The 24,304-nt window shown below is 38.3% G+C and overlaps 3 protein-coding genes and 1 long non-coding RNA gene across 5 annotated transcripts; 1 reads left to right on the top strand and 3 right to left on the bottom strand.

Annotated features, from left to right (window-relative positions):
- Nucleotides 1-1,371: 1,371 nt before the first annotated feature.
- Nucleotides 1,372-5,271, top strand: LOC103428103 (uncharacterized). Of its 2 annotated transcripts, none has more exons than XM_070822403.1 (10): nucleotides 1,372-1,679; nucleotides 2,205-2,269; nucleotides 2,355-2,401; nucleotides 2,511-3,509; nucleotides 3,590-3,662; nucleotides 3,789-3,908; nucleotides 3,994-4,113; nucleotides 4,201-4,296; nucleotides 4,388-4,576; nucleotides 4,671-5,271. In XM_070822403.1, the coding sequence occupies exons 1-10, from the start codon at nucleotides 1,529-1,531 to the stop codon at nucleotides 4,725-4,727; spliced, it is 1,917 nt and encodes a 638-aa protein (XP_070678504.1). In that variant the 5' UTR covers nucleotides 1,372-1,528; the 3' UTR covers nucleotides 4,728-5,271. The 2 variants fall into 2 exon arrangements, with proteins under 2 accessions (XP_070678504.1, XP_008364422.3); XM_008366200.4 differs by having other exon boundaries at nucleotides 1,374-1,679; nucleotides 4,388-4,572; nucleotides 4,666-5,271.
- A 1,617-nt stretch (nucleotides 5,272-6,888) lies between these two features.
- On the bottom strand, nucleotides 6,889-14,927 carry LOC139196144 (proline iminopeptidase-like). The gene is made up of 5 exons (XM_070821804.1): nucleotides 14,898-14,927; nucleotides 14,647-14,757; nucleotides 14,489-14,551; nucleotides 14,264-14,357; nucleotides 6,889-7,043 (listed from the first exon to the last, which is right to left on the bottom strand). The coding sequence occupies exons 1-5, from the start codon at nucleotides 14,925-14,927 to the stop codon at nucleotides 6,919-6,921; spliced, it is 423 nt and encodes a 140-aa protein (XP_070677905.1). The 3' UTR covers nucleotides 6,889-6,918.
- Nucleotides 14,928-15,636: 709 nt separating this feature from the next.
- On the bottom strand, nucleotides 15,637-16,195 carry LOC139196449 (uncharacterized). Its single transcript, XR_011581366.1, has 2 exons — nucleotides 16,050-16,195; nucleotides 15,637-15,978 (listed from the first exon to the last, which is right to left on the bottom strand). It is a non-coding gene; the product is annotated as an uncharacterized lncRNA (long non-coding RNA).
- A 461-nt stretch (nucleotides 16,196-16,656) lies between these two features.
- On the bottom strand, nucleotides 16,657-20,381 carry LOC103436247 (receptor-like protein kinase 7). The gene is made up of 2 exons (XM_008374669.4): nucleotides 17,644-20,381; nucleotides 16,657-17,453 (listed from the first exon to the last, which is right to left on the bottom strand). Exons 1-2 carry the CDS (start codon nucleotides 20,207-20,209, stop codon nucleotides 17,098-17,100), a joined length of 2,922 nt encoding a protein of 973 aa, XP_008372891.3. The 5' UTR covers nucleotides 20,210-20,381; the 3' UTR covers nucleotides 16,657-17,097.
- Nucleotides 20,382-24,304: the final 3,923 nt, after the last annotated feature.

The following is a 24,304-nucleotide window of genomic DNA, read 5'->3' as shown; positions in this document are numbered from 1 at the left end:
TAGTGTATATTATTTGTTGAAATATAATTACAAAAAGGATGAATATTATTATTGATTATTATTCTTTCTACATAAAAAATAGAGTAATTGCACTCATTGTGCTGATAGGATTCTAGACTCAACAGATTATGCCATGTATCAAAAGAATACAAGACGACGTCGTTCACAAAATAGAAAAACAGGGTTTCAGGTTGTCCTCTTCAAATCACACAAGGCCTCATACTCTGCAAGATTGCAACCTAATAATTGACGGCGATCTCAGTGAAACACAAGGGAAATCTTTTCCAAATTTCAGACTTTGGATTGTGTTTTGGCCGATAAATTGCCGATTTTGTCAAATGTATGAAGGGAAATTTCAACCCTCAAAAGGGCAGCAACCAAGTTATCTATGGAAATTCACAAGAGTTTGGAGGGTCAGCTGACCCTCCTTGCCCTTTAATGCATCCGCCCCTGAGTCTAACTATAAAACTAAATGACAATATAGTGAATAGTTCAATTATTTATAAGCACATGCAAGTTACCTTCATTCATACTCTCAATACGTTGGCCCCCTTATGTGTGGAAATTTTCAAGTTTAACACGTGTACACAAATTGACGTAAAGCATGTGTAGTCGTTGGCTTTACACATGTGACAACCTACTTTGATATCATAAAAGAAGTTGAGATTTCACCATAAACATAATTGGCAATATGGGAGTAGTTCAACTACTCATAAACACATACAAGATCCTGTCTTTTCCAAACTAGTCTTAACAGATAATTAGTTGATATGTACTCTTAATTAGTGCACGTCATAAAATTACATTTCATCGTTCGAACTTGTAAATATTAGGGCTGGTTTGGTATTCCTGTGCTTTGAAAAAAAAAAATTATTTCTACTGTGTTGTGAGAATAAGCTCATTTTTGCTGCTTCACGTTTTCAGGTTTTTTTCACCCAAAACTGTGAAAATAAGCTGTTTTTAAGAGTTTACCAAACACATTTTTTAGTTCAGCTTTTTTTTTTACCCACTTTTTATAAAAACATTTTAGTACCAAATCAGTACTTAGTATTCTCAAGATAAGTTTGACAATGTTGAGGTTATACTTTAATCATTGCAATTTAGTCTAAAGTTACACAATAATACAAGGTAAGGTTATGCTTTTTGGTTATGGGTAGATGCAATTGCATTACAAAATCATTGTTCGAATTAAAGAGTACAGTTACCTTTTGAAAAAAAAAAATGGATACAATAGTCTAACCGTAAAGAAGTGGGCTTGGGCCTCACACACAGTTGTGTGAAAACCGGCAAACCCGTTAGAAAATCCGATATTTGGCGACAGGAAGACCAAATGACGACACCACCCCTGAGAGACCGTTTCAGTGACCTTCTTGTCCGAAAATCAGAATCTTTCCCCAACGGCTACTTACAGAGAGACAGCCAAATTTAAAACTTAACGACTCTTTCACTCTTCACCGACCAATCTCGCTTTCGCTGCCGCTCACGCAACCGTACGCTCCTCTCTCGCTCTCTCCCTCGCTTCGCGGAAATGGAAGAAGAAACTCAGAGCGTGCAGATCGACGGCGTCCACGAAGGTGGGGACGAGTTCTACGAGAAGATTGAGGCGCCCAAGTTCGTTGATTTCACCGAACCCGACCCGTACCGGCCCGACGACCGTTACTGGTTCTGCATGCGAGTCGGTTCGTTTCACTCTAACCCAGTAACCCACAAGTTTAATTTCTTCCCTTTATTTTCAGTAATCAGAAAAAGCTCTTTCGCTTTCAAATATTGAAGATTTTTTTTAGATTTTTAAGCTTGAAGATGAACTTCGTGTTATTGATTGACTGGTTAAGTGTGGATTTTAGCTTCTGTTCTGTTTTGAATTTGATTTCTGCTCTGGTTTGTTTGATTTGGAGCTCTCTGTTTGGTTGCTGGGAAAATTGAAGGGATAAATTAATAAATTAGGTGATGGGTTTTAAGGAAATGAACAAAATCAACTCAAAGATGATTAATTTGAGTGGAGCACTCTGTTTGGATGCTGAGAAAATTGAGGGGATAAAGTATTAAATTAGGTGATGGGTTTTTAGAAAATGAACAAAATCAACTTAAAGATCATTAATTTGAGTTTAATACTTTGAGTGGTTGATCCAGTTGGCTTTGGTATAAAAAAAACCCCTTTTTTGTTGTGGTAATGAATTTTGAGTATATTGGGGTTTGTTTTGTAGGATGCGATCAGAAGCATGAAGAAGAACTAGACTCAGAAGCGATTTACAAGAACTTTGTTCTTCGGGTGAGTTTATAAGTTCTGGTTTTCGTTTAAAGTGGGATCACATTAGTTCACTTTATTGAGATATGAAAGTATTGGAGTTTTGCAGGTTATGGCAGCAAGAAGTCCTAATGTGAAACTTAGAAAAGCACCAAGGTATACATGCAAAAGCAAAGCTCTAAATGGAGCAAATTCCAATTCCTTTTCCTACTTCTGTGATTGGGCTTCTAACAATACGATTCTCCTTTTGTTTTCTATGTACTAGTTTGAAATGTCCACTGACAGCTCCCGCAAAATCTTCCAAGCCTAGAGTATCAAGGCTGGCCCTCATTTCTTCCTTCTCTCGTAAGATGGTCAATGCCGAAGATAAATCCAGAAAACCTCTTCATAAGATCTGTGCAACACCAAATGCTAAGGCAAAACAACCGTCTGCTCTGTCCAAGGCTCTCACTACTCCAAGGAATCGGAAGCCCGTCTCAAATCCAGATACATTTCGAAGTGTTAGGAACCCCAAACCAAAGAATGTTGTGGTGCCAAAGAATAGGGTGGTAGCCAAAGCTCTGGTCTTTCACTCTCCGAAGAAGCCTGTGAGAACCAAGGCTTCAACGGAGTGGGGTACTCCTATGGGAAAAATTTGTTCAGCCATGAAGAAACTTGAGATCGCTAGTGGGAAGAAACATGTTTTGGAGTGTAACAAGCCATTGCCTTTAGATACTTCAAGAAAACAATTTAGAGGGCGAGAAGTCAAAAGCCGGGTTTTCAATTCTTTTCATTCTAATAATTGCAAGGGCCAGGAAGCTAAATCCATGAAAAGAAAGAACATGGAAAAAGACTTGAAACAACAGCGTTGTGATCCTGTGCCTCGTGAAGAGGTTGATGACAATGATTCCAGTGACATGGAAATTGATGAAAAATCAAGGAAAGGTACACTGGAAGGGTTCTCCATATCAGGCACTTGTAAGAGTGGTAGACTGAATGGTAAGAATCAAGTTGAAATCCTATCTGAGACATCGAAAGGTGATACTACCTCATTGTTGAGTTCTGAAGAGAGGGATTCGGAAGAGAATTACAATAAGGAAAGCGCCAATGATGGAAACGGTCATCAAGAGAAAACAAAGTTAAGATCAGAGAAGAGGAACACCCTTGAACATGCGGACGACGATGATGATAAAGAAAATGCTTTGGCCTCTGACAGCAAAGCGAATGAGAATGAGGTCTTGGAGAGTGATGATAAAGAAAATAATACTGCCTCTGGTGATAACAGGTGTGGTTTACTTTTCATTTTTCTACAAATATATTTTTTCTTAGAACTCCATTGTAATGAAATTTTGTCAATTGATGCAGAGAACTGAATATCAATGATCATTCCAAGAGGATAAATTTGGGCAAGCATGATGCTTCAAAAAACTCACAAGAGGTTGCTTTTCTATTAACCCCTTTAAGATATACGAGAAATGAGAATATCATATCTTCTAAGTGTTTATGTTCATTCAATTCTCCCTAATGGCTTTTAATTCCTGTTAACACTTGAACAATGATGCAGGTCAATCAAGCAGATAAAATTCAGAAAGAAAACTCCACATCTGTTGCCAGCAATGCTAAAGGGGTGAAGTATAGGAAACCAAAGCCTACAAATCCGAAGCCTTTTAGGTTTAGAACCGATGTATGTGAAACCTGTTGTGACCAGTTTCTTTGATTAGCAGTTATAGCGTTGATGCTTTATCTGATATGTTTTGGGTTCTTTTTAGGAAAGAGGGATGCTTAAGGAAGCAACTTTGGAGAAAACAGTTCATGCACCGCTGAGGGAGATCACATTAGTCAGGACTCCAAGGGCAAAGTCAACAAGCAAACATCAGAAAGTGATACAGGTAAGTCCGTAGTTGAACTTTCGATCACTTCTTTCTATCTTGTCATTAGTAAAGCTCCCGGCTTATGCATTCTTCGTTCCTGATCAGATAACTAAAGATTGCCTTGGACAAAGTGAACATGAAAATGATACCCAGGGAAGCTGTGAAAAGAGATTAGACAGAAGAACACGACTTGAAGAAAATGTAAGTCTGTTGTCATAGGGAAGATGGAAATGGCATATTCTTGAAGGTTCCTTGCATAGAGATCTGACCAAGCTCTTCTGGTATTATGCAGGGAATGAGAGGAGCTACTTGTTTGAAGACCCCAAAAGCAGACTCTGAACGAAAAGCATCTGTGGTGACTCCGCTAAGACGTAAAGTTTCTACTTATGAAAATTCGAGCCCTGAAAGAGCACAAAAATCAAAGAAAGAAAGGGCGAAATCACCAATGGTGCAGCAGAAGTCTGTGAGACCGAGAGGGTCAGTACTAACTTCGTTTCCTCATTTATCATCTTTAATGACAAACGATGTATATTCATCAAAACTTGATCATACTGGCATTTTCTTTTGCAGGGTAGATTCAAGTAGGAAGAGAGCAATGGTTTCCTCCAAGACACCTTGTCAGCTTAGCGTAATAAAGGAAACTTCATCAACAAAGATAAGACCCAAGAAAGCAGTAGCACCCTGCAGTGCTTCTCTGGCAACCAAAGGTTCTGCTTCTGCCCCTTCCAGATCATTGTCAAGGGGACGAAGGCCTATAACCATTCCGAAAGAGCCACATTTTCACAATATCCATGTACCGAAGACTTGCGCGGGGCTGCACAAGGAAAATGACTCATTGGAAGCTCAACAAAATTAAGCCTTGTGTTGTGTGATGAATTGTTGTTTGTTCAATAACATCATTGAATTGTATTTGCTTGCTTTGCTTGAATGTATTCTGGTTGTGTTAGGGTTTTGGGAATTGTTTGATCATGAGAGGATTGAATTGTATTCATTTGAAGGGCAGAGGCAGTGTACTTGTCAGTCAATGAAAAATGAGAGGATTGAATTGTATTCATTTGAGGGGCAGGGGCAGTGTGCTTGTCAGTCAATGAAAAATGAGAGGATTGAATTGTATTTATTCATTTAAAAGATAATATTTAGAGAACCTCGACGGTTCGAGGAACTTGTCTTTCTTCATTATTTGTTGGCACTAAATTTTCTTGAAATAAGAAGAGAGAGAATTGATATCCTTTCCAATTTTCTAATTTGAAAAACAACATTTTCCATTCACTATTCATTGGCTCCCCTCTCTGCCTCAAAGTAGGGGTATATCAATCAGTAGAATGTTTACGTACTCGACGGCCCCCATCCAATTCCCCGCTTAGGGAACTAAGGGTTTCCGGTTTTGGGGTACCCAAATCCTAGGGGAACGCTACACAGTTTAATAGAACAGTCCAATACTTCCACGCAATTATGTGCATTGAACTGGAACCGACTTGTTTGCAAACTGCTTCTTTGTGGATGTATGAACTCTTGAGACATGCATGCACGGTTTCTCACTGGAGTCTGCACCCAAACGGGAAGACTGTTGCTTATTCTCTGGTACGAATTTTTGAATGTCTTCCCATTGTCCTTTCTTTATGTGTTTCAGCTTCTCAGTTGCAGCCACAAGTTCTGCAGCTATTCCTGGTTCATTAGCAGAATGTCCTGCATCTGGAATAACCTGTTAAGAGCAAAATGATTCGGTGATAATATATAGCAGAAAGATGGAAAGACTACTGCAATTAAGGTGAGTGCAATTAACGGTACACATGATGCAGGATGCTATGCATCTTACACAGTTCATATATATTACAGTGGCTTTATTGGTAAACGACGTGACCAATACTTACAATGGATTGACTCAAAACTATAGTATGTTCTCTTCTCGTGTAGATATAAGTTTTATACCAGCGGGATGGAATAGCATAGCCAAGTGATAAACAAAAATCAACATGTTTGGTATGTAAAGCCGTAACCATTTCACAGCGATGAATGGCCTATTTACCTTGAAATCAGCTTCTGGCCATGCTTTATGAAGATCCCAAGCTGACATCATGGGGCAACACATATCATATCTTCCCTGTAAAGTCAGTAGTTTAGTTATTTCAACTCGAAATATATCAGATTCACAATGAAACTTCCAGGCACACAAAAGCACATGTTTGAAGGAATGACTTTACTAGATGTGGAACTACCGTTAAACACATTTATCGTAATAGAGTAGAAAAGAAAGGATAAATCGTTTCAATTCGAGGATCCCTTTATTGTTTGCAAAGAGTTGAGTAAAACAAAAATGAAAGCTTTCTGGTTATCTAAGGTTATAACACTCTAATGACAAACCACCTGTTCACGGGCAGTGGCAGATCCATAGTATGGCAAGGGTGGGCACCAAACATCGAAATTTCCTCCTACTAGCCGGTTTTTGCCCACCCAGCAGCTGGGGAAGGGCATGGCAGCAGAGACTGCTTCAGCCGAGGAAGGACCAAAGAAGAAGGCTTCAGTTCTTATTTTAAAGGAATGTCTAAATTGTTTAGCATGGCAAAACTCACTTCGAAGTATAAATGTGCTCTTTGTATAATCTTTGATTATTTTGACAAGAAAACTTGAAGAATGTTACATGTATTTAGTGTCATAATTTGGTGAGCAGCCTCTCCATAAATGGGGGTAAGGCTAGCCTACATTTACCTCTCCCAGACCCTGTGTAAAGTGGGAGCCTTGTGCACTGGGTACGACCTTTAACCTCCTTCCTCAATCCGTTTAGCTCCACCACCATCGCTGTGGTCCACCCACCAAGAAGACAACTTATGGCCAAGGCCAGGCAAGTCTGTCTTGTATTTCCTGATCATCCGAGTTTAATCTCTTTTTGTATGCACCAACAAAACAGTCCCTCTCGTTTTCTGGAATAAGATCTCGAAACGGCTCCCACGCTGGATTTTGAAATATCAGAAGCAATCAGCCGCTATAAAACTAATAGACATGCCAAAACCAAGCTCATATTATAGTATGCATGAATTTATCAAGCAAAGTTACCAGGAAAAAAAAAAACCTTCTTTGTTGATGATTTGTAAAACAAGGAATCATTTACAAGTTCTATCAACTTCTTAATAGCCAATATAACATAATGCCACATGGCATTATCTAGTTGATCCAATGGTAGTTAAGGTAGAAGGGTAATGTTGTAATTAATCTTTGTGGCTATATAAGAAGTGGTAATGTGTTCAGTTTTAGTAAAATATCATTTGTAATATTTCTGAAGCTTCCAATATACAATCTCTCTCTTTCTCTTTCTCTATCTGCCTTCTCTCATCTCCTTAGTTCAGTTATCCATTGTTGTTCCTATTAATATGGTATCAGAGTCGGGATTGGCTCGTCGCCACTCTCGATTCTGGTGAAGACTTCCGCTGGTTTGGGTGCTGTCTTGAAGATTGGGTGCTCGAAGATTGGGCGTTTGGTAATCTGGAGCGGCGTTCTTGGAAATCTGGAGCGAATCAGGTGCCTTTGTTTCTTTCTTGGAGCTGTGGTGTTTGGTGTTTTGGTTCAATTTGTTGAAATTTAATTGAAGCGAATATTTGGGGTTTTTTGGTATAATTGTGATATGTTGATTTCTGCAATTATCATTCTTTCTGTATTGGTTCTTGGAGTATCATTCTCTAGGACTTATCGATTTAACGAAGAAAGTGTCATTCTTTCTATGAATCTTGGAGTTTCAGTCTCCTGTGTTGTGTTTTGGAGTGTTAATCTCCTGATTTAGTGTCTCTAGTCGAAGTGTGCGATTTGTGTTGTGATTTGGAGTTTCATTCTCCTTATTTGAGTGTTGTTCTGTGAATCTTGGAAGTCTATGGTGTATTCGTCGAGTGTTAGTCTCCTTGTTTGGTAATTTTTACTTAGAGTTCTGATTGATTGAATCTTTTTCAATGGCGTCTTCTTCATTCAAGATTGAGAATTTGTTGGGTATGTTGACTATAAAACTTAGAGATGATAATTTTGCTAAATGGGCCTTTCAGTTTTAGTCGGTTCTTAAAGGGTACAAATTATTTGGTCATTTTGATGGTATGATTGGTTGCCCATCAAAGTATGCAATCAGTTCAGAGGCTGGTATTACAAGGGACATTACCACAGAGTTTCTTGATTATGAGTCTACTGATATGGCCCTTATTAGTCTGCTACTTGCTACACTAACAGATGAGGCAATGGAATATGTCTTGGGGTGCAGGGCTGCCTTTGAAGCATGGTCGAATCTTGTTGAACGTTATGCTTCTGTTTCGAAGTCTAGGGTTAACCATTTGAAAACTGAGTTGCATACGATTCAAAAGGGGGCAGATAGCATTGATAAATACTTGTTGTGTTTGAAGAATATTAGAGATCAGTTAATGGCTGCAGGAGAGACATTTTCTGACAATGATATTATCATTGCTGGGTTGGCAGGTTTACCTAAGGAATATGGTGTTATTCACACTATTATCTTGGCACGGGAATCTTCCATTACCTTACGGGAATTTCGTGCACAATTACTTGGAACTGAAAAGAGATTGAAGGATAAATGAATCTGCTATCTCAGAACATGGCTGCTTTTTATGTTCAGGGTTCTCACTCTGGTCAGAATACTAATTTGGGATCTGTCATGTATGGAAGTGGATCTTCGAGTGGTGCATCTTCGTCCAATTCTCAACATCATGCTCATATACCTGCTACTACAGGCGGCATGATTATTCAGCAACCATAGGGTGCATTCAATAATGCTCATCACCATGGTGTGAAGCCTCAGATGTTTGGTTCTAATACATTTCCTCCAGGGCATCATGATCAATCTTATGGATATGGTCTTGTAGCTCAATCTAATTCTGGTCAGCAGCAAGGGTTCAGTACTCAAAACTACAATGGGGGTTACAAGTCTGGCAATGGCAATGGTGGTCAATACAGGAATAATATCAACAACTATAGAACTGGTAACAATTTCAGAGGCCGAGGGTTTCATAGTGGAAATGGTCATTACTCTTCCGGGTCAAGACAAGCTCAGAATGTTACTGGATCGTGGTCAGGCAATATAGAAGCTAGACCAAATGTTGTCATTGAGTGTCAAATCTGCAATAAACGAGGTCATACTGCAATGAACTATTTTCACAGAAATACGGGTAATACAACAACTGGTTTTATTATGGAATGTCAGATATATGGAAAAAGAAGACATTCTGCTCTTGACTGTTTTCATAGAGCCAATTACACATATCAAGGTCAGCCACCTCTATCTTCCCTATCTGCCATGAATGCACAGCAAACATCCCAGGTCCTTCCTCCAGATTCGTGGATTGTGGACTCGGGTGCTTCACACCACATGATTGCAGATATAAATGCATTAAATCAAGTGGCTTCTTATCAAGGTTCTGATAATATAACCATTGGTAATGGTTCAAGTCTACCAATTACACATATTGGCTCCACTACCATTCATATTGTTGATCGTTCTCTTGTTCTCAGTAAAGTTCTTCATGTTCCAAATATTGCCAGAAATCTTCTTTTAGTGAAACAATTATGTGTAGATAATAATAGTTGGTTTATATGTGATGAGTGTGAATTTTTTGTGCAGGACAAGAAGACAAGGGTGCAGGACAAGAAGACAAGGGAGGTGGTGTATCACGGAAGGAGTAAACCAGAAGAGTTGTTTCAGATTCCGGTGGTTAAAGTTTCTGGAATGCTAGAATCTATTACAAGAGATCCAGTGGCTTACTTAGGGAAAATGGTGAAATTAGATATTTGGCATCAAAGATTGGGACATCCAGCACATGATACAATGGCAGCAATGTTAAGACAGTCTAAAGTTGTACACAAGTTAGATAATACATGTGCTACTTGTATTTCTTGTATTCAGGGAAAAATGTCTAGGGTACCTTTTTCGGTTAGAAATAACAGATGTGTGGTTCCTTTTGAGAAAGTTCATATTGATGTTTGGGGTCCAACTCCTGTAAATTATGTGGAAGGTTTTAGATACTATGTACTGTTTGTTGATGAATATACAAGATTTACTTGGATATTTCCCATGTGCAACAAATCTGATGTATATGCAATTTTTGTCAAGTTTTATACTTTCATTTGCACCCAGTTTGGAATGATAATTAAACGGTTGCAAACAAATGGTGGAGGTGAATATACTAGCAAGAGGTTTACATCTTTCTTGGCTGAAAAAGGTATTATGCAGTTCATTTCCTGTCCTTACACTCCTCAACAGAATGGGATTTCTGAGAGGAAACATAGGCATGTGGTGGACACTGCTCTCACTTTACTAAGTGCTTCTGGTTTAAGTAGTGAGTTTTGGTACTTTGCTTGTGCACATGCAGTATTTCTGATTAATAAAATGCCTTGTAAGACTTTGTCCTTTAGTTCTCCTTATTTGCTGTTATACAACAAGTTGCCTGAGTAGCAGTCTTTGAGAATATTTGGATTTGCTGTGTTTCCTTGGATAAAACCTTACAACAGTCATAAATTGCAGTTTAAATCCAAAATGTGTATTTTCTTAGGCTATGCAATGAGGTATAAGGGCATTATCTGTTATGATCAACAGTCCAAGAAGTGTATTATATCAAGGCATGTCATTTTTTAAGAATCCATTTTTCCTGCAAAGTTAAAGTCCTCTCACAGTGGTGATATTTCAGTTAAGTCAACTGATAACACTAGTTCTGTGATTCTGCCATTTCCTATTCCCCTAAGTGCTACAAGGAATCAATCTAAGCATGGTCAGTCACCAGTTCTTCATCCTGTTGGGACATCAGGATCTGTTAGTACTTCTCCACAGCATCAAAGCCATGCATTTTCATCAGCATCAACACCTGGTACTTCCAACTCTTCAGCTAGTGATACACCACATCAACCTCTTTTGCAACCTGTCCTCGATCCTACTCAACTACAGGTAATATTCCCTCTTTCTGACAGCTCATCTCATTCTGGTTCACCTGTCTTACCTGTACAACAACCACCACATCATGGGATTCAAACTAGATTACAAACATGAGCTGTCTCAAGAAAGAATTATGAAGCTTATCTTGTAGAGCTACCTGAGTTAAGTTCATTACAAATTCTGGACTCAGGTTCTGATAATTCTGTTTTTGGTCCAACTACTGGTGCATGCTTTGCTGGTTTTTCGTTCTTAGCAGATATATCAGAAATAGAAGAACCTAAGAATTTTAGGATAGCATCTTGTAAATCTGAGTGGCAAAAAGCTATGCAAGAAGAGTATGATGCTTTAAAGGCTCAAGGTACTTGGATTCTAGTTCCTCCGCCATCTAACAGAACCATTGTAGGCAGTAAATGGGTCTATAAAATCAAGAAAAATCCAGATGGGTCAATATCAAGGTATAAAGCTAGGTTAGTTGCTCAGGGTTACACTCAAGAACAAGGGTTGGATTACTCAGAAACCTTCAGTCCAGTGGTAAGACACACCATTGTAAGGCTTATTCTTGTCTTAGCTGCACAATATGGCTAGAATCTGCGACAACTAGACATTAAAAATGCCTTTTTGCATGGTGATCTCGAGGAAGAGGATTATATGCAGCAGCCTCAAGGCTTTGTGGATCATTCTTCTCCAAATCATGTGTGTAAACTCATTAAGTCTCTTTATGGCTTAAAGCAAGCCCCGAGAGCCTGAAACTCAAAGTTTACGAGTTATCTTCCATCTTTTGGTTTCACAACTTCTCTTTCGGACACAAGTTTATTTGTTAAAGTCGATGAAGGTGATATTATTCTTCTATTACTTTATGTAGACGACATCATTCTCACTGGCTCCAATCCTACAAAAATTCAACCAGTAATCACTGATCTTGCAGAAGTGTTTGATCTCAAGGATATGGGCAGATTATCTTTCTTCTTAGGCTTGCATATTCAGTATAAGGATGATGGGTCACTATTTATAAGTCAATCTAAATATGCTAAGGATTTACTAAAGAAGGCGACAATGGAGACATGTAAGCCCACATCTACACCGTCAAAACCACATGCCCAGCTACTTGAACAAGAAGGCACTGCTCTCTCTGATCCAAGTCATTATCGAAACCTAGTAGGGGCTCTTCAGTATTTGACCTTTACTCGGCCAGATCTTGCTCATGCTGTTAACATGGTCTGTCAGCTTATGACTTCCCCAACGGATCTTCACATGCACCTGGTTAAAAAAATCTTGAGATACCTGAAAGGAACACTTGACTATGGTCTGCACTACAAATAGAGCTTGGATTTCAATCTACTTGCCTATTCAGATTCAGATTGGGCAGCAGATATAAATACCCGAAGGTCTATAACTGGGTTTGTGATTTACTTAAGAGATAACCCAATCTCATGGCAATCTAAGAAGCAGTCAACAGTTTCTCGTAGTTCCACCGAGGCTGAATACAAAGCTCTAGCACATTCTACAGCAGATTTGTTTTGGATTCGGGCTCTCCTCAAAGATATGCATCAGTGAATCTTGGTCCCTCAATTACTTCACTGTGATAACCTCAGTGCCTTGACTTTAAGCTCGAATCCTGTTTTTCACTCCAAGATCAAACATCTTGATACCGATTATCACTTTGTTCGAGAAAAAGTGCAACGAGGTGATTTGATTGTCCATTATATACCTACTGCGGATCAGGTGGCAGATGTGTTCACAAAAGGATTGCATAGTCTTGTGTTTGTCAAGCACTGCCGACAGCTTGCACTTGCTATTTCCGATCAATTTTCGGCTGGTTGATTCAAACTTCACTTGGCTGTTCAGTTTGAGGGGGGAGTAATAACCAATATAACAGAATGCCACATGGCATTATCTAGTTGATCCAATGGTAGTTAAGGTAGAAGGGTAATGTTGTAATTAGTCTTTGTGGCTATATAAGAAGTGGTAATGTGTTCAATTTTAGTAGAATATCATTTGTAATATTTCTGAAGCTTCCAATATACAATCTCTCTCTTTCTCTTTCTCTCTCTGCCTTATCTCATCTCCTTAGTTCAGTCATCCATGGTTGTTCATATTAATACTTCTAACAGCATTACATCAGATATGCAAGCCTCCAACAAATTCTTTGCTAATAATGGAAATTCCACAATTGCACTTTTTATATGTTGGCCAAATCGGATAAATGATCCTTGTGGTCATAAGGTATTCGAAAGATAGCCCCTATGCTAAAAAAACTCGGATTTAAACCCCTGTGGTTTACTCGTTAGCAAATTTAGTCCTAAAGTGATTTTTCCGTTAACTATCTATTACTACATGGGTAAAATTGTACTTTGACATGTGCACCTTCTTCTTCCTCGTCTTAATATAATTGAAGCTACATTTTTTGGGTCTACTCTCCGCCTAGGTAACGATGGCATTTGCAGAGTCTGAGACCGAACCCATGATTAAGAAAACATTTTTCATAATTCATCATACATATAAAGTTAACGAAATAACAAATATTAACATACACAAATGGCAGTGATCATACAAATTACTTATTCATCTCAAAAATTATCAAATGGGCAATCGAACGTAAGAAAGGATTAACTTACGACAGCCTCGACATCTTTTGAGGTAAGAACAGCAAGAATAGCTCTAGGTATCACCTTCCTCTTGTCAGTTCTCAACTAATTAGCCCAAAGCCTTTATTGAAACTCCCTCTAACCCTCTCCCCCAAAAACCCAGAACCACCACTGCAGAAACCACTTGGTCTTCTCAAATGGGTGTGTTTCAAAGCCACACAGCAAGAATCCATTCCTATTGCTTGCCAACTTTAATAGAATTCTAACATATTAGAAATTGAAAACTCAGATAGCATTTAAACCAAAATCCCAGTAAAACCCCAAATCCCGGTAAAAATGTCAAAGTACAATTTTACCCATGTATTAACAGATAGTTAATAGAAAAATCACTTTTGGACTAAATTTGCTAACGGAGGACACCACAGGGGTTTAAATCTGAGTTTTTTTAGCACAAAGGCTATCTTCCGAATACCTTATGATCACATGATCATCTATCCAATTTGGCCTTATATGTTTGATAAAATTGTAAGAACAGTGCAGTAGTCATTCAATGCAAAGGGGTTTTGAAAAACTATGGACATGTACTTCAAAACACCTATCCTTATAAATTTACAAGAACAATCCGTAAGGTAGATAATATGATCTATGCCGACATCAAAGAATTGTAGCATACCGTCGGGGTATATGGCAGCAGCACCACCCTCATAAAACCAATCAATCTCCTTCTTTCTTAAAAGAAAAATCCCTCTAAGAACAATTCCAGTAACCTATAAAAGCACGACAAAAGAATAGAAAACTCCATCATATGGTAGAGAATTTGAAAGTGTAGATGACCTTCTATGAATAAGTTTGGGATCCAAGCAAAAGAACTGATGGTAAATCAACAAAAACTATGCACCTTATCATGTTGTGATTGGCCATATGCAAGGGCAAGTGTACTACCCCGTGACTCACCAAAAACCTGGATGACAAAGTAAGAAAAGTTCTCGTAGTTAGAATCGAAAATATGAAAGAAGCATGTTTTTCTTTACCAAGAGCTAGAAACGACCTACTAACTTGCCATTCCGGAATTTCCAGGTGCTCCTTGAGCTTTTCAATGTCACTAATGAGATCCCATGTCGTGTTTTCAACCAAGCAAGCATGTGGGGTACTTTTCCCCGCACCTCTCTAGCAATACCGAAATAATTTCATATATCAAATGTAGGACGAACTAAAATGCGTCAAATAACTTATCATAAAGGTTGAAGTAGCAACTTGATCAAACAAAATGATCCGGTAAAACTCAGGATCAAAGAATCTTCGATTACTTGGTGAAGTTCCTCCTCCTGGACCCCCATGAAGAAAAACTACAGGATGCACGACAAGATTCAAAACATATTAATAGACAGCTGTCAAATGTTAGTTAGGAAAGTTATCCTTGTAATTTACCTTTCTGTTAGTTTGTTACTTTTAGCTTTCCTATAAATACTCAGTTGTAGATCAACATCAGCCCAAATTTGAAATCTCTAATAACTGAAGAATCGTGTTGAAGATCAACATCAGCCCAATTGGTGTTTGGATTCTAAATAACTCTAGAAAATACAGTAGCAAGCTTGGAAGGCAGAAGCTTCTAGAAGACTTTGTCCAGCTGCAAATGGAACTAGATTTTTCTAGTTCAAATCTGCATGTTAAGTCAGTGTGCATGCATATTAAGCTAGAAAGTTCTAGCAGCTTGTAATATTGTGTGGCTATTATGCAAAGCTTAGGGCGGTGGCAGTGTGTAAGTCGGCAAACCTCCCACTATAAATATGTGAGGTGCTAAACTAGAGAAATGAATTAAGAGAGAGCTACGTAATCAAGAAAAAAGAGAAGAAAGAAGAATCAAGAGAGAGCTAAGTGAGAGTGAGAAGTAAGAGTAGTCTTGTGAGGAGTGTGAGTGGTCTAAAGTATGTCTCTAGAAAGAATGAGTGTCATAGCTTCTAAAGAGTGTTCTTGAAAGTTTGTATGTTGTAATATTTTGTGTGTATAATACAAGTAATTTGTTTACTTGTGTTATCTCTCCAACACTTATGTTAAAGTTGTGTGCTCTAGTTTTTCCTCAACAAATCACACTATATAGTCAACAAATCAAATTGTATCTAATAAAAACTCTAAATTTGAACAACAAATGCAAAAACTACGTCATTTATTAGGACGAAGAAGGCCGTCGGGATTTCCAGACTGCTCCCATTGTGTGGATGTCCGAAACCTTCAGAAACCCAGAACTGTCCGGCTCGATATCCGGGTACAGGTTCCGTTTCAACTCGGGAAATTCCTTCTCCGATTCCATCAAATCGCTTGCCAGTTTCGGCTCACTCTCAAAGCCCAAACTTTGCCCGCGCAAAACTATTTTCTGGGAATTCCTCTTCCCTGCAATCACAAACACGCCGTTAGTTTCCTATCAATTTTGGACTTAGAGAGAGAGAGAGAGAGAGAGAGACCAGTGAGGTTGTTGGAGGAGAAGGAGAGGGAGGAAGGTGAGGGAGTGGAGATGGTGATGGAAGTGAGGTGGAGGGATGCGAAAGAAGAGGAATTGGCGGTTGACACCTTTCCCAATGAGAAGGAAGTGCCCAATCCAATCGGATCATTTTCTTTGTAATTCCTAGGCTGCGTTTGATTATGTGGGACTAAATTGGAAGGGAATTAAAACAAAAACAAAATGGAATCTTGCTTTAGATTAGGATGGAGAGGAATCCAAAATTAAAACAAGAACAATCCATAATTTTATATTAGCATTGTTGTTTCACTTGATAATATTTTGCTTTAGATTCTATATTATATGTTTTCTTTGCCATGTTATTGCATTGCACCAATAATTAGGGTTGAGCATATGTCGGTTTGGTACAATTTCGTCCTTAAATCGCCAACCGTTAAGTAAACTTACATGATGCAATTTGTTTGATTTGATTTGGATGAGATGATTTTCTAAAGCAACAGAATCAAACCAAACCATTCAAAAAAGGTATGTTGGAATCAAATGGTTCGGTTTTAGCGCTCGACTTGACGAGAATCCAAACATACCCTATATATGAGATGCGACAAACAAACTGAGAAAATGGTTGTATTTATTGCAAGTCTGTATGCTACAAAGTACCCCCTCTGAATCTGCAGCAAAGAGGAGATAAAAATAATAAAAAACCTGATCCATCCCATGTCTCTTGCAAACAGAGATCTAAATACTACACCGCTCCTTCCAAGCTTTTTCAGATAGTAGCTTCTCTCTTAGCCAAGGGAAAGCCTATTGCAGTTTACAAACTAACCATTCATTGTGTATTCTAAGCTATATATATATATATAGTCCCCATCGTTAGCGTTTCTTCGACTGGTACTTAGTGGGATGGGATCCGCTCCGGATTTTATTTCGGTGCTCCGGATGTTTCCCACACCTCTAAGAAAAACAGACACAAAGTACCGAAGACTGCTACGTTCACCTCCCAACTAGAAGTAACTTTTGTATATCAACTGTGGTACTTGTGTTCCACCTTGTGGCTATTTGTCAGCTTCTTTGGCAGTGCTTATGCAGTTGAGTTTATAAGGCTCCGCCTCTTCCAGCATTTGAACCACCATTCTCATGGAGGGTCTTATAACCGGCACCTTGGCAGTGCAGCGGACTGCTATGCTCAAAACATTGATGGCATCTTGTTTTAGATCGTCAGAAATGCTCCTGTCCACCAATTCAAGCTCACTATCAACGCACCGCATTTTACTGCAGACCCAGCTCACTATATCCGTGTTCTCTCCGAACTCAGCCTCAACTGGCCTCTTCCCGGTGACCAACTCCATCAACACCACCCCGAAGCTATAAACGTCACTCTTCTCATTGATCTTGCAGGTATATGCATACTCTGAACAACCAAAACAGACATATATTTTATCAGATTTCAGTGTCATAATTAAAATCGCCCATTACATTGTTACATTCTAACTCATGGAAATAAACTATTTGTGAAGATGTGGCTACACCCAAGTTCGAATCTCCCTTCCTGCAGATTAGATTAGTTTAAGGTAAAACATCGTTTGTATGACAAGAATTACCTGGAGCTATGTACCCAAGTGTCCCGGCAATGACATGCGTGCAATCTACACCAGCCTGCATAATCTTTGCAAGTCCAAAATCAGCAATTCTTGGCTTCCAATCTCCATCCAGCAGAATATTACTAGACTTCACATCCCTGTGTATCACAGGTCTATGACTGCTTCCATGGTGAAGATACTCCAAACCCCTTGCAGCCCCCAACGCAATCTCATACCTTACTTCCCACCCCATCTCCATCTTTTTACTTGTGTGTAGCTGATCATATAAGCTCCCGTTCGGAAAGTACTCGTAAACCAGCAGGTTGCTGTCCTCACTTGATATGCTGCAGTAGAGCTTCACCACATTCACATGCCTCAGAGAGCTCAGTGTGGCCACTTCTGCACCGTACTCTGATGACCCGGATTTAGTCTTCTTCAAGATGGAAGCGCTGCTTCGGTAACTTTTTCTGTCACCGGAGTCTGAAGTGGTCCAAATGTGCTTTACAGCAAATTCTCTCCCATCACTTAGCACAGCTTTGTATACATTCCCTGACCCCCCCTTGCCAATCAAGTTCTCAGCTTTCACTGAATCTAAGATTTCCTTCTCTGTGAAGCTTAGCACATGGTATTGCTTCATAGTCCACGAATCACTCTTTAGCGGACGGTCAAGTTTGCTCTTCCTCAGCTTCAACAGCAAGAGCAAACCAAGCACAACAAGCAGCACAAGTATTGATGCAATGAAACTGGACAGGAAAATTCGGGGCCGGCTAGAAGTGCCAGGACTTGAGGAACAAGACCGCACATTTTCCATGTTCTGACTGCACAAACCCGGATTTCCATCAAAGCTTTCATTAAAGGCCTGAATGGACAGTGATTCGGGGATTCGACCAGTCAACTGGTTGTTTGTCAGATCAAGAAGGCTGAGTTTTAGTGACGAAAAAGTAGCAGGAATTTCGCTGGAAAGGCGGTTTGCCGATAAGTTCAAGGAATTCAGATTATGCAATGATCCAAGACTTGATGGGATTTCACCAGAAATATAATTGTGGGCAAGGTTTATTTCAGAAATACCAAAACATGAGCCTAATGATTCTGGTATTGTACCAGACAACATATTTTGGTCCAAATCAAGACTGCTTAATTTTGTCAATTTCCCAATTGCTTCTGGGATTTTCCCACTAAATTGGTTCACACTCATTTGAATTGCGATCAATGAGGTAGCTTCAGACAGGGCATCAGGCAATTCACCCGAAAATCGATTATTCGCTAAAAGTAATAGTGACAAAGAGTTTGCCTTACCAATCTCTGGTGCCAGAGGACCTTCAAATTGATTCATAGAAAGATCAATGAGAACAACATTTGGCAAGCTCCATAATCCAGCAGGAACAGTGCCCCAAAGCGAATTTTTGCTCATACGAATCCGAACCAAAGACTTACAATTGGCATAGCTCTCAGGAATCCCACCTGTGAAATTGTTCTGCAGAAGGAGAAAATCAATCATCTTCCCATTGTTGCACATTCCGGGCGGTATAGCACCAGTCAGATAGTTCTCCGACACGTCAATGTAATCCAATCCCGCCCAAGAACCGAGCTTTTGAGGAAGTGTACCGGTGAGCTTGTTCGTGTAAAGTGAGAGCTTGGAAAGGCTCTTCAACTCCCCAAACTCCGCCGGAACCTCGCCTTCTAACCGGTTTTCGAACAATTGCAGAGACTCAAGCCTTGTCAAAAACCTCAGCTCAGAGAGGCCACCTTCAAGCTTGTTAGCTGAGGCATCAAAATTGACAAGGCTTGTGAGGTTGCCGAATCCAACCGGGATTTTTCCGGTCAGGGAATTGTTGTAAAGCTCGAGCTGCCATAGCTTCCCGAGATTTGAAATTCTCTGGGGAATTTGTCCCAACAGTTGGTTGTCCGAAAGCTCGAGGTTTTCGAGCAGAGTGAGGTTTCCGATCTCCTCTGGGATTTTTCCGGCGATGCTGCAATTTGTGAGGTACAGCCAGTAAAGCTTTTCAAGCTTCACAACTTCTTCAGGAAATGGAGTTTGATCAAAAGGGTTGTCGCCGAGGCTCAAGAAAGCTAAGCTGGTGAGATTTTCCAGCGATTTCCATGGAAATTTCCCGGAAAATCCGCTGCCATTGAGACTCAGGAGGGTTAATTTTGTCAAAGAAGACAAGTCTGGAACTCTTCCGGTAAACGAATTTTTACCCAAATCCAACTGCTCCAAGCTCGAGCAGTTTTTCAGGTCATCCGTGAGGCTTCCGTGCAATCCATTGGAGCCCAAAGAAAGCTTTTTTAACGATGGAAGCGAGCAGATTGCGTGCAACGGAAGAAACCCGGAAAGGTTTTGCTGGGAGAGGTTGATTTCGGAGACAAAGCCGTCGGAGTCGCAGACGATCCCGGTGAAGTTGCAGACCCCATTGGGTGGTGCCCAAGTAGTGAAAAGACTTGGGTTTGAGGTTTCAAGGGATTGCTTGAGATTTAAGAGAGGTTGAAGCTCGTCGGATGTGGATGAAGAAAACAGGGAGAGGAAGAGGAAGAGCAGAGGGAGGAGGATGGTTGTCGGAGGAGGAGGTAATCTCTGCCGGAAAGACATGAGGTCCGCTGGAGGTGGTGGCTAAGGGGGATGTGCCAGCTTTTGGTTACGGTGAATGGACTCGATGGAGTGGCAAGTTGGAAGTCGAGAGGGAAAAAGGTGGCTTGGAATACGAGTTCATGTGTTCACACGGTGATAGGGAATTCACGTGCGTAGTAAGCAGAATGGGGGAAGAAAATATTAGTATGGAATGTTGAAGTTAGAATTAGAGTAAATTGTACTTATGGTTCTTAACTTTAATTCAATTGGAGCAATGGTCCTTCAACTAAAAATTCATTACCACTAGTTCCTCAATTCATCAAAAAGTGCAGCTATGGTCCCTCAATTAAAAATTCATTATCATTGGTCCCTCAACTTTAATTCAACTGGAGAAATTGTCCTTTAACTTTAACCCAATTGTAGCAATGGTCCTTCCAACATAACTCGTTTTGACAAAAATTTTGACATGGTTGACGAAAAAGACCATAATTACACACTTTGATGAGTTGAAGGACCCTAATTATATAAATGGTTATTCCAACATAACTTATTTTGACAAAATTTTGACGAAATTGATGAAAATGACTATAGCTACACATTTTGATAAGTTGAGGGACCAATGGTAATGAATTTTTAGTTGAGGGATCATTGCTCTAATTTGATTAAAGTTGAAGGACCATTGCTACAATTTACTCTTAGAATTAAGCATGGGTTTCATAAATCGGATTGGATTCCATAAATTAATTAATTGTCTGGTTTGGTTTACGATCATAAAGATTCGAACTTAGATGTAATGAGTTAAATGTTTTCTTAACTAACTAGTTTAACTCACAAATTGTTTCTCTGTGCTTCTTTTGCTAATGGAAATAGGGGATGACGATTATCTCTAAAATGTAGGGTCTCATCTCCTTCGAATTTAAGGGTAGATGTTATGCAACTTGATACTCCATAAGGAAATAATTCTGTCTTATCTACTTATTAGAAGAAAAAATAAATAAACATTTTTGTACTAATTAGTTTGCTTACTTTCCATCTTAATGGATTACCCACACCCTGTCTTTGTGAATAATGTATATTTTGACCGAATAAATTTAACTATCGGAACCGTTCAATTTATTAATCTTCATTTTTAAATCATTATTTCAAAACATAATTCGAATTAGAGATCATTTAATCATCCAAACGTATCAAAAAATGGACTGCTGATCATGAATATTTTGGTGCCTAAACTATCAATGTGTTCTTGAGATTTGAGTGACCAAATGATCTCCTATTGAAATAAAGTTTTGTATGAGTCATCTTCAAATAGGTATTAAAATTTTGAATAACTCCTATTATAAAAGTTTTACGGTCATAATATATTATTCGTATGAAAGAAAGAGCTCATTCCCAAACAAATGATAGATTTTTCAGTATGCCTAAAGCATGGTCTGTTATACCATATGTTATTATACAATTAGTTAAAAAAAAATTAATTTATAGTTGAGTATATGATAATATTTAGTGAATCGAGTCATTCTCACATGTTGAAAATTTTCTCCAAAATAAGATTGTAGGTATTATCCTTTATGTAAGGAAAAAGAAGAAAAGAAGAGAATGACAATTTCTTTTCTCCCACCTACCAAACCGCCCAATCAGTCCAAATGTGCGTAAATTCCATTTTGGTTGGCGGTGTCCACAGTATAAATATCGCAATTAATTTTCTTTTGGACTCTCAACTCTCAAGTAACAAATAATTGGAAGACAAACGCTCAAATAATGTAATTAAAAAAAAATCAGATTCCTCAGTAATATGGATTTTAATAGTTCGTATTATTAAAGACAAAATCTTCAAATATTTATGCATGTGTGGATTAGGAAATAAAATGCCCGATTAGGACAGAGAGGCAGAGAATGTGGTCTACTAGGCCGCCAGTGTTGAATCATAAACTGCCATGTCAGCATCCCCTGGTAAATTACCTGGAAGCCTGCATGGACCCGTTAATATAATGCTAAGGAGACCGAAATTTTAAACCAAATTTGCAAATTAACTAATATATCAACAATAAAAAATAAGCATGTTAATTAATACTTAAGAAATAATTTAATCATCAATATTCACATCATTTGAGTTTACAAAATCTAGTTAGAGAAAAACATGCAGATACAGATAAGTAACAGTTTGAAGTTGACAGAGTTGGATTACTCTAGCCAATTTTATTAACCATGACTAATTATAGTTCAAAGTGTATGAGTGTATGGCTGCATGATTAGGACATTGTCTGTACTCGTGTATAGAAAATAACCATCAGAGTTGCAAGTAAAATGGACAATGCAGTGTTGACTGCAACACTGCAAATGGTTTGAATCTCCTTTACAATAAAGACTCATATGTCACACATTATTGAATCGCAACGCAGCATAAGAATGAATTTGTTCTATGTAAGTTGCTGTTATCTTCTTTTCTAAAAATAAAACTTGCATGCATGACACCGGTTTTACACAATTTTTCGTGCAAATTTTGCTTTTAGAAAAGAAGATCGGCGAAATATAGTGGCGATTGAACCTTAATTTCTTAAACACAATGTGTAGTGGGCGATATATTAGTATCCATTTAAAGAATTAAAGAGTTGTAAGACGTGCCTTCATCAACAAATTTAGGGTGAGATGTTTATTGAAAAGCCAACAACCACATCTTATGATCTCTCTCCCGCGAAACCCTAGTTTAATCATTTTCTTTTTGTTCTAAGCATCCCACGGATCACCAAAGTTTGATATTTCTTTTCAAAATTTTTTATACAAAACTTATTTAAAACTACTTTGTAACATTAAATGATACACGATTTTGGTAAAAAAAAAAATGATATGCAAATGAATGACTGAAATTAAAATTAAAATATTCAAATAATTATAAAATTTAAATGCAATTATACGCCCGTATCATTAAATAATAGGAAAACTAATGAAAATGGCTCGAAAACTTTGAGTTTTAATGATAAGGACAAAATAAAGGATAAAGTGAATAGTACCAGGATTGACTTTTTAGTGTAAAAATGTGGTTTTTCGTTAAAGTGAACAGTACCGGGTGCTTTTCGTTAAAGTTCCCAATAATAATAGCATTGAAGTCGCACTCTTTGAATACATTCAAATAACAAATGATGGTATATAAAATATCAATTGGCTGCCACTTAATACTACGATCTAGTGGTATTCCTTTTCACTTGTAAGTGAGAGGTCTTAGGTTCGATTCTCGCCAAAAGGAAAGTATGAATCACATTATTGTTAGCTCATTATGAGGCTAAACTTACCCCTCTCTCTTTAAGGTAGATGATATTGTTTGTTTAAAAAAACATCAGTTGACTAGTCAAATTGACCAAAGAGTAAGGAAGGTAGAAGATTGGGAAACTAATTCAAGTGAATGCAATCATTTGTTAAAAAAAAAAAAAAAAAACCAGTTGACTAGTCAAATTGACTAAGGAGTAAAGAAGGTGGAAGATTGGGAAACTAATTCAGTGAATGCAAGAGAGTCAAGGAAAGATCAAACTTGTGGGTCCATGTACCAACAACCATATGGTCACATTTGTATGTATATTGTGGACTTTATCAAATCATATGCTTTAAAGCCATCCCACTTTGATGTTGTCTCGTATAATTGCTTGGATCCCACTTTGATTTTGTGTCTCGTATAATTGTTTGGATTTTTAGCCAAAATCTATTTTCAGAGATAATCATAACTCCTCATTTTGACTCTTTAAATTTTAAAATTGAGACAAGTGGTTTCTCAGATTGTCAATCGTCAGTCATTTTAGTCATTCTGTAAAAAATCTTCGTTAATTGAAGAAACCACTATTTCAAGTAACGGGAATGATTTGACAAAAATGCCCTTAATTTAATAGAATTTTTCATGAAATGACAAAAATGATTGACGTTATATAATCTCATGAACCACTTCAATTGATTTTAAATTTGAGAAATTATATCAATTTTAAGAACCAATTTGACTAAAAAGCCTAATTGTTTCCGTTTATTTTTTCTTTTGGTGTGTCTTTTTTTAAACATCCCCAACTTTTGTAACAAAATGTTAAAACAAGGGGTGTGATATCCACACACCATTTTTTACTTCTCCCACACCTTTTG

Source organism: Malus domestica, chromosome 05 (assembly GCF_042453785.1).
Source record: "Malus domestica chromosome 05, GDT2T_hap1".
Classification (NCBI taxonomy): domain Eukaryota; kingdom Viridiplantae; phylum Streptophyta; class Magnoliopsida; order Rosales; family Rosaceae; genus Malus; species Malus domestica.
The sequence above is the reverse complement of the archived record's forward strand: the minus strand, read 5'-3'. Positions and strand labels throughout refer to the sequence as shown.

Bases quoted from the DNA above. Each gene is read 5' to 3' on its own strand.
- LOC139196144 (XM_070821804.1), bottom strand. From the start codon at position 14,927: ATGGGGGTCCAGGAGGAGGAACTTCACCAA. The intron at 14,358-14,488 runs GTGCATAGTTTT...GTGCTTTTATAG, and splicing joins GCCAATCACAACATGATAAG to GTTACTGGAATTGTTCTTAG. The intron at 7,044-14,263 runs GTATGCTACAAT...TTCAAAATCCAG, and splicing joins TGCTGCCATATACCCCGACG to CGTGGGAGCCGTTTCGAGAT.
- LOC103428103 (XM_008366200.4), top strand. From the start codon at position 1,529: ATGGAAGAAGAAACTCAGAGCGTGCAGATCGACGGCGTCCACGAAGGT. The intron at 3,510-3,589 runs GTGTGGTTTACT...CAATTGATGCAG, and splicing joins ACTGCCTCTGGTGATAACAG to AGAACTGAATATCAATGATC. The intron at 4,573-4,665 runs GTCAGTACTAAC...TTTCTTTTGCAG, and splicing joins AAGTCTGTGAGACCGAGAGG to GGTAGATTCAAGTAGGAAGA.
- LOC103436247 (XM_008374669.4), bottom strand. From the start codon at position 20,209: ATGTCTTTCCGGCAGAGATTACCTCCTCCTCCGACAACCATCCTCCTC. The intron at 17,454-17,643 runs GTAATTCTTGTC...TTGGTTGTTCAG, and splicing joins ACTTGGGTACATAGCTCCAG to AGTATGCATATACCTGCAAG.